The sequence below is a fragment of the Thunnus maccoyii genome, chromosome 23, assembly GCF_910596095.1.
Source record: "Thunnus maccoyii chromosome 23, fThuMac1.1, whole genome shotgun sequence".
In the NCBI taxonomy this organism is placed as follows: Eukaryota; Metazoa; Chordata; class Actinopteri; order Scombriformes; family Scombridae; genus Thunnus; species Thunnus maccoyii.
The window spans coordinates 17,839,151-17,851,570 of record NC_056555.1 but is presented as its reverse complement, the minus strand read 5'-3'; the positions used below and the strand labels follow the sequence as shown (position 1 = coordinate 17,851,570).

Here is a 12,420-nt window from a genome sequence, read left to right as displayed (position 1 = left end):
TTTGCATTAACTTTGACAGCCCTAGAAAATACTGAATCCTTTATTTTAGTTAATCATAAACATACTGAGTCTAAAAAATACTGGAAGCTGCCTATAAAATATGGATCAAGGGGTTTTTTGTTGTAGAATATAAACTCCAGGTTGCAAAAACTCTGTTAGAAGGAGCAGAGCAGGTGGAACCAAAAGCAGGAGACCGCAGGCAACAGGAACTGAAGAATCCAGGAAGCAAAAAGTTCGGGATCCGGAAAGCAAGGGCTGGAAACCACGACTGGAAGACAGGGCAGATGGGCGGAGTCACTCAGGAGGGCAACCATGAGGCAGGAAAGACGGATAGAGTCGCTCGGGAGGGCAACCAGGAGGCAGGACAGATGGGTGTAGTCACTCTAGAGGGCAACCTGGAGGGAGGAAAGATGGGCGGAATCACTCAGGTGGGTGACCAGAAAGCAGGACAGATGGCCGGTGTCGCTCCAGAAGGAGACCAGACAGGCAGAGCAGCTCTGAGGGACGGACGGGAGTACTGGACCAGAGTCTGCCAGCTGGAGTACAGGACTGGAGTCCGTCAGCTGAAGTGCAGGAGCGGAGTCCGGCTGCTGGGAGACAGGCAGGTGAGCCAGAGGAGCCAGAGAAACAGGAGCCTGCTGAAGCACAGCCACAGGAGACTGCTGCAGCACAGAAACTGAGGACTGGGAACAGAGGAATTGTTGGACTTTGTTGGAGCGATGTTGCTGTGCTCCAAAATCATCGCGATTAGTACAATATTATCTGATGGTTAAATGGAAAATAGAAAAGATGGTTAAAGCTCCAAGAAAAAGAAACTGGAATCATCCCGTAAAGATAAGGATGCTTGATCAGGCTAAAACACTTTTCTAAGGAAACCATCTGTTTTGCCAGCACCGGTTCTGCTCTGGCTCATTGGATGGCATCATGCTTGGCTTGTTGTTTTGTCATCTAGTTATCCAGTCAGTTGGAGAGTCACTCAGTAACTGCACCAGTCAGCCAGTCGAGCAGTTAGCTGACAGTGAAGTCCAGCCAACTAAATCCTGATGATTTCCAGATGAGGGCCCAGACAGCCTGGCCTGAGAGGAGAACACACACACACAGAAAAAAAAAAAGAAAAAACAGGGAGGAGGGAACTGAAAAACAGAGTACAGTGATCCTGCACATGACACTACTGCATGGGGAATGCCGCAACTCGACAAGCAGTGCATTTACATCCACCTCCTTGATGGTTATTTATGAATGTGATTGTATCCCTTGAGATAGACAGAGTGAACTGTGTGAATAGATCTGTGTGAGAAAATCAACATGCCACAGTGGTGGGCTCCACTCATCGTTGTTTACCTGTCCATCTACCTGGCAGCTACTCAGCACCACAGGAAAGGTAGGTGGACTTACTGCTTTGTTGTTTTTAGTGAGACTGTCTCTATCATCTCTCATAGACCACATAGGAATTTCACTACTTTCACTATTTACCTATATAAATTATTCCTTATTCACAAATTACAGCGATTTCTGTCTTCATTTAAAATATGAGAAGATTGCAATTAACGGTGATGATGGTTCAGTTTTGATCCATGTCTGTAAAAGTATGTGTTATCTTCTGGAGCATTGCGACGTGCAGGACATTAACCGCTTATTTCCAGCGATAAGTGACTGAGCTGTTGTTGCTGGATCCACTCACTAAAGGAAATTCCTTTCTCAACACTCACATTACTTGACATCTTAGAATAAGTCACATGATGCTAAAAACACTCCTTCAAGAAAGGGAGAGCAACTGATTATTTTAGAAATACTGAGGCTACAGATCATTTTTAGAAAGTGTAAAATCTTCCATTAATCTGGATGTTAATCCCATGATTAATCAAGTAAACTGTTTTGCTTTTTTCCTTCTTTCAGGAGACAAATTGTTGTATTTATTCAGTCATATGTTTCTTAAAGCAGCATTAAGTGATTTATTTATTTTTTTGTGGCCATTTGGTGGCAGTGGAACAAGCTGTAAATACAACATTGACACCTTATAAATAAATGTGCAAGCAAATTTGTTGCAAACACCTGCCTAATTGTACATCCAGCAGACATGGAGCAACACTGACATTCATTAGGAGTTGTGTTTCTGGCTACTTGATGAATAAAGTCCAATATTCACTCAACTAGTATCTGCTTTGGCCTCCACGAACTCCCGAGGGAAATATCTCTTTAACTGCTAAATACTCCTCGATGTTTACCAGCTAGTCAATAACTTTGTCTATCTGCTGTTTGGTGCCTGGAAGGTAGCCTACAGTGTGTTTATTAGAGCTTGTTTACGGAAAACAGCTGCTGAAAAACAAAGTCGCAGGCCGTCAAACCAAAACAACAAGCTGAAATATGCTAAAAAGGAATGGAAGGAATGAGGGGAATGGAAGAGTCTTATGTTCTCTCACTACAAGCGACCCTCTCTCAACTTGCATGTAGTAATTTGACCCATTGTTAATAGAAAAATATTAATCAGTGCAGCTTTAATTTTTTTGGGTCTGCACACTAAGCATGAACAATCACCAAGTTTAAAATATTGCCATCGGACTTTTAAAAAAAACTACTTTATGTAACTAAGATCCCCAAATTATCAGCAATTTCTTTGGATTAGAAGGGAGGAATTTCACTTTTACCACCTATATAATCTCTACAAACAGATATCTACATATGAATGCAGAATCTGTGGGCAACGAGACAAGATTTTGTTACTGGAAGCATTTTGGTTTCTGTTTGTAGTCTTTTTGTAGTAGTATTGACCAAACACGTTTGAGCAGGCTTTTGTTGCATGCAGGTAAAGTCTGTGTGAAGAGCAAAAGAGATTGGCCAAAATGCAAACTTGGGACCCATCAGCTGTCGCCTGATGAGGACTCAGCTTTTTATTAGCTTTTTTTAATTTATCTGCTTTCATATGCATATATCTGTTCATAGAGATTAGCCATAATGTCGTCTGGACCATCTCAAGTTACTAATCAGACTATAAACAACGACCGGCACATAGAAGAGGAAGTCCTGGCCCAGATAACCATTATCTGTTATGCGGATATCCGCAGGATAATGGAACCCCCCGAAATATTGGCCGTCGCTCCCAGAGGCTAAATCGTTGTCAGGCAAATAGCCGATGGGGTCCAAGATTACAACCCACGGTCTTGGCACTCAGTCATTGTGGTCGTTTTGAGAAAGTACACCTGTCATAAGAATAATCCAAATACCGCTGAATGCTTAATTAATCAACAGTTTGGCAACCAAACAATGTAATAAATCCTTAAAACTAAAAGAGTCTAATGATCAAAACTATTGTCCATTGGTCTTATTATATAAGTGGAACAAGCCCAAAAGGTGTGGTGCGATTGGTAAAGAGCTAAACCTTTCCTTCCTGACTCATTGTGAAGGACAGTCCCTGGTGGATGGAAATTGGAAATATTCTCCAGTATCTCCAGTTATCACCAGCATCCTCAGTATCATGCTCACCGTGCCAAATCTTCCCTGAATAGAACAGAAAGAGACTTTATTGCAGCTTAGCTCCTTACAGATTTGGCTCACAGCCGTAGAATTGATGGTGAAATCTGTGTTTACATTGTAAAAGGGAGGTTTTGTATATCATTTGCTAGAAGATTGCTTATTTAGATTTTAACAGTCATTCGGAGGTTCATTGAAATGCTAAGCAGAGGATGAGCCACTGTGGCGAAGATTTTATTCTCTCTCATGTCCTTTTCACTCCCTTTTACCGTAAGCCGGAGGGATCCAGACGTCCATTTTGTTTTGTTTCCCCCCCCTCCTCTCTCTCTCATCAAGACATCCCTCCAGCCAGGAGTACCATTTAGCCCTGCTAATTAATGGATCTTTGTTGTTCCCTCATCTCCTTGCAAGCAGTTAGTGGGCGATTACAAGTTCCCTGCCTGTGCATAATGACATTGGGGGAAGCCTGCCCATCCAAACACTGATTGTTTGGAGGAGGGAGGGGAAGCATGAGGGATTGAACGGGCTTTGAACAAGCAGCAGGAAAAGCTGAGATGCTGGAAGGAGAAACATCTATATTAGATATTCAACCTGAAAATGCAAAAAAGACAAAGAAGCTGAAAAATACAAATCACCTCAGGTTTATTTGTTTTCCTGCATTATTGTCTAAAGCTGTTCTTAAATATCCCATCATTTCATACTAAAACACCACAGAATATATTTCTTAATAGAGTGACATAGTGTTTGAATATTACTCATATTTCAATACTTCAGTATTTTTCAATACAACCTCAGTAGCACACAATTGTGAAAGAAAAAAGATGTGAAACTGGCTGCTGTCTGAATATAAGTTGTTTCTAGCTCAGTCTACCTATGTAATCATGGAGGACACAGTGAAAACCTGCTAAATAGGCTGATGTTTCATTTTACACTTTTTTATTTTCTATTTCTCTTTCTTTTGTCAGTCACAATAGCTCTTCTCGCCCTAGCATTTTGCACTCGTGATTTTGCACAATTTCATTTGAGTTGGGGAAGGTGAACAAAATAAGTTCAAGCAGTTTATTCCTCTGTGAAGTAGTATGTCCAACAGCGAAGGGTTAAATAAAGGCGGACATTGCAACACAGCTAATAAGCTAATAGCTTCCTTCATTTTGGACTTTGCGGCTCCATGGTCCCTCAAAGGTCAGGACTGTCAATGACGGCTTGCAAATTTGCGGGTCAAACTTCATCAAACTCAAGTGGATTAACTTGTCTCCTTGCATGAATCTACTAATCACAGCAATTCCATTGGAATGATTACATTAGACATTTTTAAACGCGGGTGAGATCAGGCCTGAAAGGTTTCCTGTGGAGTTTCTGATCTTTAGTAGCACTATGGAGCAGTTTTTATGAGTGGCGCCCCATTTTGTATGCGTCATGCACGCGCACCAGAACGCATGTGTGCATGCATGTGTATGCAGGTGATGCAATACACAGTCGTCTTACCAATGGTTTGACGCTATCTACAGGTGGCTGTAATGCACCGAGAAACGCAGCGATGCACCAACAAAGACGGAGAAGAAGACTGAAGGCCAGTAAACATGGATGCAGGGTTTTACCTGTATTCAATTCAGAATCAAGTCTCAATTCAAAACCAATTCTCTCTTGAATGAATAGAAAAGGGGGCACTATATTCAGTCTCATGCTCCAATATACTGTGTGCCAAACCATTCACTGGTGTAATTAGTCCACTGAAATACAATATGAAACATAACTGGCAGATAAGATAAATGCTCTGCAGCTCTAAGTTAACTGCATTAATGAATGAGTTAATTAATTTGAAAGCATCTTACAGTCTCCTGCCTGTATGAGAATGACAAACTGAGGAGGAGGAGGAGGAGGAGGAGGAGGAGGAATGCTCCACTGAGTTATTAACGTCATGCCTCCAGCAGTGGAGAGCAGCCTTTCTGCTACACTGTTAGCTCCGGGGAAATCCTTCGCTGTCCAACACACTGAGCGGGCTCAGGGTTTTTGAGGTGAAACAGACTGAGCACTGAGTTATTTTCTTCACCTCAGAGTTGGTTAAGTTGTTTAATGCTGCAGTGTGTGTTGGTCAGCAGGCTTGTTTGTTACTGCTGGAGTTCACTGCTCCACTTTACTAACGTTAGTCTCTGAATGACGGCGTAGAAAGTTTACAAAACACTTCACATTCATCTTGCAAAAGTAATTATTTGGTTATTAATTCCAAAAAATTCTTGCAACCGCTGCATTGTTTGAAGGTTAACCACTAGAAAACAGTTGAGTTCTGCCTTTTTTTGTTCTGTCAACATCACATGTCAGATTTTTCAACAAATGCAGCCCGCATTTGAGTTAGATAGACAGTGGAAACCTTGTGGATGTAAACATTTACTCACAAAAATCAGTTTTTGCAAATGTTTCAAGAGGAAGAAAATGGATTCAGCTCATTTGTTACACACAATGTGTTTTGGTGAGTAACTGTGAATGTAAACATACAAGAAACATTACAACAAAACAACATTACAAGAAAACTCCACACAGCACCTTAAAGTCTGCTGTTCCCTCCTTGCCCTGCAGTGGCCCTCAGCTTTTCCCACCTCTTATCATCACCTGACCTCAACACCCACCTGCACACCTGTTCCCAAGTCTCTCATCAGCTTCTCAGTATATATACCTTTCCCTGAGTTCCCTACCAGATTTTCTATTGTGCAACCAGCCTTCTTGTTTCAGCTTGTCTGCCTGCCCGCCCCTCTTGTCATTATCCTTTGGCTGCCATTTTGGATGTTTTCTCTGCCTGTGTTGCCCCTTTTTGTTCTGGTTACTTGTCCTAACTGCCTGCGTGTTGTCGAACTCTGTTTTTGACTATAGTAAAAGTCGCTTTTATTTTACCCTTTTGCATCTGAATCATGCATTTCAGTCCTCTGCCTGTTTTACTGAGCCATCACAAAATGTGCAACATTAAATTGATTTAGTATGTTTTCCATGCAGGGCATTTTTGTTTGTAGCTTTATAAATGACACATGGTCTGTTTCTGTGTCTACAGCAGTGCTGCTCCAATCATGTGAGCATTAACCAGCAATGGCATTTTTATTCCAAACTGCTGTTGCTGCTGCTGGAAACATAAAACACAAACTATTGTCATACAGCACTGACAGAGATGAGTAGACATCCTATATGTAGATTAGTAATTATAAATGTAAATCAGCATTGGGTTGGCCCCCAAGCCATCATTTCCAACAGCTCCTCTATCCTTTAACAACATAACCCTTGTTCTAATGCGCACTCTTTCCCCTGGGTCTTGTTTTGTTTACATTGACAATGCCCCACTGAAGCTCTAGTGTCTCTTCAGTATCTAATACGTGTGTGTGCACAGACGTTCCTCCTCTGCTGCTGATCCGGTAACCGGTAGTCACTCAGTCAGTGATGAGATACACTCGCAGCTGCACATCAGGGTTGGATCTAGGGACATGTCTTCGATATTGTTCTTTGGAATTTGAGAGAGGATTACATTCCTGGCATCGAGGGCATTGAAACAGCATTTTTGTTTAATCGTGTGGGGGGATGAAAGAAAATGTATTATAACACAAAAAGGAATAGTTTGACATTTTGGGAAATACGTGTATGTCAGGCCAAGAGTTGGATAAGATTGATACCACTCTCATGTCTGTACAGTAAATATGAAGCTGGAGCCAGGAGTCAGTTAATCTAGTTTAGCATTAAGACTGGAAACAGCTAGCCTGGCTCTCTCCTAAGGTAACGAAAAACAACCTCTAAAGCTCACAAATTAACATTTTATATCTTGTTTGTATAATCTGTCCAAAAATCTTGTTTAAAAAAGTATAAAAATAACAAGTTGTGTTTAACGGGGGGGGGGGGGGGGGGGTTTATGTGCTGTACTATTTATTGGCCGGGAGCAGTGATTTTCTGGAATCTCTTCTGTTTTCCTAGCAATGTCACTGTCATGACTGGACTCCCTCATAAAACCCAGGAAAGTAAGCAGATATGCGTATTTCCTAAGAATAGATGAATATAGAAAATGTGATGAAGGACTCTTGGACTCAGTATTTCTGTAAGACCTTGTTTGTGACATGTCAGTGAAGGGAAATGGAGATAACATGTCGACAAAAACACAAATCTACCAAACTGATGGGATTTATTGGTCAAACACTGGAACAGAGAGTCGGATTTTCTTTACATTCTGAATGGAGGCTGGAATGTGAAAGCTAAACTGGAGCAGAGACTGGCAGTCACCCAGGCAGGAAGCAGGTACATGGGGAAATCAACCAGTGCATGTGGCTTTGGCTGGCCTCACAAATGCCATAGCGCTAAATGTATCTGGCTGGCAAGGCAGCAGGGCTGATCATTACTGCAGAACGCTGCAGAATTGGCGAGGCAGTGCGCCATAGACGCCGCTGCAGGGTAGGAGGATTTGATTCGAATTCTGATGAAGCCCGGTATTTATACTGTATACCTCATTAAGATCTGTGTGTGTGTGTGTGTGTGTGTGTATGTGAGCTGTATTTTGGCTCACACACTGAGCCAAGCACTGAATACACTGGAAAAAGGGAGTGAAATGTCTGGAGAAGCTTGAAGGAAGTTTTACCTCACTTCATTATGCTGCGAATCCCCTTTCAGTTCTGATCAACCTTCAATTCTTCTGAGGCAGTGTCTCCATATTGGTCTTGGAGTCTCAAACAAAGTAACAAGTCATAATATGAACAAACTTAAAGTTTGGGCAGCAAGTGTAGACATATAGTAAACAGTGTGGAAATGAAAAATGTACATCCTTGTGTGACCCTTCTGCTTTCTCTCCTTGCACTGCATCTTACTCTGACTTCTTATTCCAGCCTTGTTTAGACCTGACCTGCCCAAGACTTTCCATTACCAGCGGGGAATCTCTGCTCACCATCACACAAAGATGTTATACAAAACAATGAGAATGCAAATACAGTGTTCTTGGATCAAGCCACATCATAAATCATTCCTGGAACACAGCTACGTCCTTCTGATTTCATTAAAGAATTTAAAAAATATGGCCCCTTATCTTACGTTTGCATTTTGAGCCAGTGAGCTAAAAGATGCCTCTTTGGGGAGATAAATGCTGAGAGGTTTGCCTCTTCTCAGAACCTTACCTCACCTCACCTCACCTCACCTCACCTTACCTGACCTCACCTGACCTCACCTTACTTGTTAAAGTATTTGTTTTTCCAATAGGTTCCCACATATAGAAAGTAGTCCAATCCTTAAAGTAGAAGTAACAACATCTTAAAGTTAAAAATCAGAGAACATAATGTAACAAGGGTTGAGTCAAAGTGCGTACTTATGAAATGTTTTTATAATAAATGTACGCTGTTGAGTGTTTGGTCACTATTAGCCCTATGAAGCAATTTTTTAGTTCTCATTGAATATGCATGAACACAAGCATGTAGTGGACGTGATACTCACTCCTGCCAGTTTCACACTGTTACACACAGCAATGTGACGGCAAAGGCGGCAAAAAAGGACTGTTGTCTAGAAATCATGAATGTAAACAATGCAGTTTTCAAAATTATTTTCAGTGTCGTGTTTACAGAACATAAAACTGATATTGTAGTGAAGTGCCACTACCTCAAAATTGTACTCAAGCACAGTATTTGAGTAAATGTACTAAGTTACCTTCTGCCCCTGGATAAGAGGTGTGTCACCATGTGGAATTGCCTCCGGTTATCACCTCCAGTAAAATATGGATTTCATGGTATTTTATCATAAAGACGAAGGTGAGAAGTTTCATTCCAGCCATATCTGGATACCTCAGGTTACAGGGTCCCTGCTTACACATATGGCCAGACACTTGGGAATCTGACCAAATGAGGTCAGCAACACCTGCCCCTCTGTGAGCACGGCTATCTCACCTCTGGATGCACTAGCCACTGCCACTTGTAAATATAAATCCTCTGTAGCTCAGGTCGTACACCAATTACCTCGTGCACAGCTGGATCCAGATTCTATCCGACCTGCATAATATTTGAGCAGTAATGTATCTGTTGTTGACTCAACCTCTGGCTCACCCATATGTGTGCCATACTGGATAATGTGGTGTTTAACTTCTTGAATACGAGGGAGATTCTCTAATCCAATTTCACCTTCTCATGTTTTCTAGCTCTCTATCCATCAGCGTATAGGATAAAACGAGAGACATATTCGCTGATCAACCCGTCGTTCCAGCACTCAGTGGAGGATGTCAACCTGCTTTTTGAGGTCAGTTTAGGCCTCGTGGGCTCAGAGGTGGTTCTTTACTGGAGACCAATTAAAATATGTTGAGAATGTACAGAAGATCTTTCCAGATTTCACAATTGTGGTTTATCTTCAACTGCTGAAGGCTCCTGATTTAAAAAAAAAAAAAACTAAGCTGAAAACACTGTGTACTGCTGCTCTGCTGCTAATCATTAGCAGAAATGTGAAGAATGTGTTTACTCAAAAGTTTTTCTGACACGGTAGAGAGGAACATTAATATCTTATGATGTCTGTGGTTCGCTTCACAAGTGGGTGAATAGTTTCTTCTAAATAGTAAAAGTAAATAGTATTCTGGATCAGTACAGTAGGTGGTATTTGGTAAGTTAGTTGACTAGCAGTCTGATTTTTATGATGGATCTCTATCTCAGATCCTGCTGGCTGGCATGCTGATCCAAGGCGAGGATCACGCCATGCTGATCCCAGATGAGGAGCTGGCATCTCTGAGGCGTGTGAAGAAGCTGGAGGTCATCTGTGAGGACGTCCTGCCCAAGAAGCTCTCCGACATCCGCCGCTTGACGGCCGAACTCACCCGGCGCCAGCAGCCTCTGAGCCGGCAGGACTTTGAGAGGACGGTGTTGACCCTGGTGTACACCACTCAGACACTGACTCAAATCAGCAACCAGCAGCAGAGAGAAGCGTGGACCGAAGCCTTGATCCAGCTGTTCAGAGCCCTCCAAAAGGACCTTGGACCCTCTTGAGGAAAAAATTTTAGGATGTTATAAAAAATGTACTGGCATTATTGTAGTGACTTTCTTTTTTCTTTGCTCATGGACACCAGTGCTTTTTTCCAAAAAAAAATATCTGGAGCAGCAAATCACATCTTGAATGTTGCATATTTGGTGAAACAGGCCCCTGGGGCGCATTTTAATACATGACAGTGAGTTACACTGCAATTCTTGACATAAGCTGCATCCCAAGTTCATACATACCCAAAATATTAATTGCATACAGTATGTACTGTTATTGACATAGTATACTGATTTTGCAGCTTGCAGGAAAAAGCTAGTGAGTGAACTTCAGATAAGATTTCATTGTCAAATACTGTTTTCAGAGTCAAGAATGAACTTTCACACTCAAGAAGTGAATGCACTTTACTGTTTTGTACTAACAGGAAATTATGCAATATGTGAAATGCCAATGTCAGTTAAACATCACAGAGAGACAGCAATGTTTTTTTTCCCAAAGATTTCATCTGTTTTCAGTTTGTTTTCTGACATCTTCTTAAAATTGTGTCAACAAATCCACCATGTATTTGAATATTTTGCACCATTTCAATTTCCTTTCCATGTAATGAATCGTGGGACAATAATATTCACAAACATCACACAGTATAATAGTATGTATATTTAGGGTCTGTCCCAATATCCATATTTGCAATCTTGAGCACTGAAGCGCACGTTTAGATGCCGAAAGGTTTAAGGCAAGTGTGTATAAAAAAATGCAATATGCTTAACCCACACTTGATGCACACTTATCCTAATACTGCCCACTGCACCACAGCAGTCCATTTGTTGATGTTAACGCGTCTATAAACTTTTTTTTTTTTTTGAACTGACAATGACCAACAAACATGAAGAAGTTCAAGTTTATGGCATGCTAGATTCAGCCTGAATATTATTATTTATGTCCAAACACTGCTCAGTTATGACACAATTATCTAACAATATTTAAAAAATCTATTCTTAATGAGACTAGAGTAATATCGCATATTTGTTATTCTCAACATAAATATTAAATATCACTCTTTTATGAATTATTTTGAGATATACATTCCTTCCCTGGAAATTCTACCAGACACAAACCATTAAAAATAATATCACATTATCATTTGATTTAATTGCTTTATTATTAATTGTATCACTGCTCTGAGCTCCCGGATATGTAGTTGTGTTTTCACCTGTCACCTGATTGTAATGCTGTACGGCTGACCCTGCTAATTTGTTCATTATGTAAAAATTTAATAAAACCAATAAAGCATCTGAGCCATGTATTTGCACAAACCACAGAATGGCTTCAACATGTCCCAATGTGTGCTAATAAAATTCCCCATGCTTACAGTCTTAAAGAGCATGTGGGAACCTGAAAAATATACAAACTAAAAGCTGTACTTTAGGTTGAGAACTCCATGCAGAGTCACCTCCCTCCACCTGTGCTGTCTGTGTACATGTTTGGAATTACTTTAGATGGCATTAGTCGCTCTGCTCTGACTAGAAGAGATTGCTCAGCTCATTTGATTTGCCGGTAAAAGCCCTTTGAATGAAAACCACAGATTTGTACTTAAGAGTCTGTGTACATCAATAGTCCTGATTGCTCATTTGAACAAACTGTAAAAGGTTTGATAGATGTTTGCCTCAAAGCTACCAATTTCCCCACTCGTTCTGAGAAATAGGTACTTGCCGTAATAAGGTTTCATGGAGTTTGCTCATCGTCGAGTAGACAGAAAGTATACATCTGGTTTGTGATGTTTTCCCTCCTTGATTCAATTGACTCTACATTTGCTTAAATTTTACTTTTTGGTTCAGTTCAAGTTTTTAGGTTCATATCCAGATTTGGTAATGTTTATCTCCCGATGTTAGTCATTTCCTGCCTCTAGAGCTGCATATTTCCCACAGCATTTAATTTCATGAAATTATAAATATTTCTGCAGTTTCTTTCTCAGCATGTCAGCGTTCATCCATTGCC

General features: G+C 41.0%; 1 protein-coding gene across 1 annotated transcript; it reads left to right on the top strand.

The window, feature by feature from the left end:
* Positions 1 to 1,102: 1,102 nt before the first annotated feature.
* On the top strand, positions 1,103 to 12,197 carry LOC121890720 (protein FAM180A). Its single transcript, XM_042403216.1, has 3 exons — positions 1,103 to 1,381; positions 9,605 to 9,702; positions 10,107 to 12,197. The coding sequence occupies exons 1-3, from the start codon at positions 1,306 to 1,308 to the stop codon at positions 10,434 to 10,436; spliced, it is 504 nt and encodes a 167-aa protein (XP_042259150.1). The 5' UTR covers positions 1,103 to 1,305; the 3' UTR covers positions 10,437 to 12,197.
* The last annotated feature ends 223 nt before the right edge of the window (positions 12,198 to 12,420 follow it).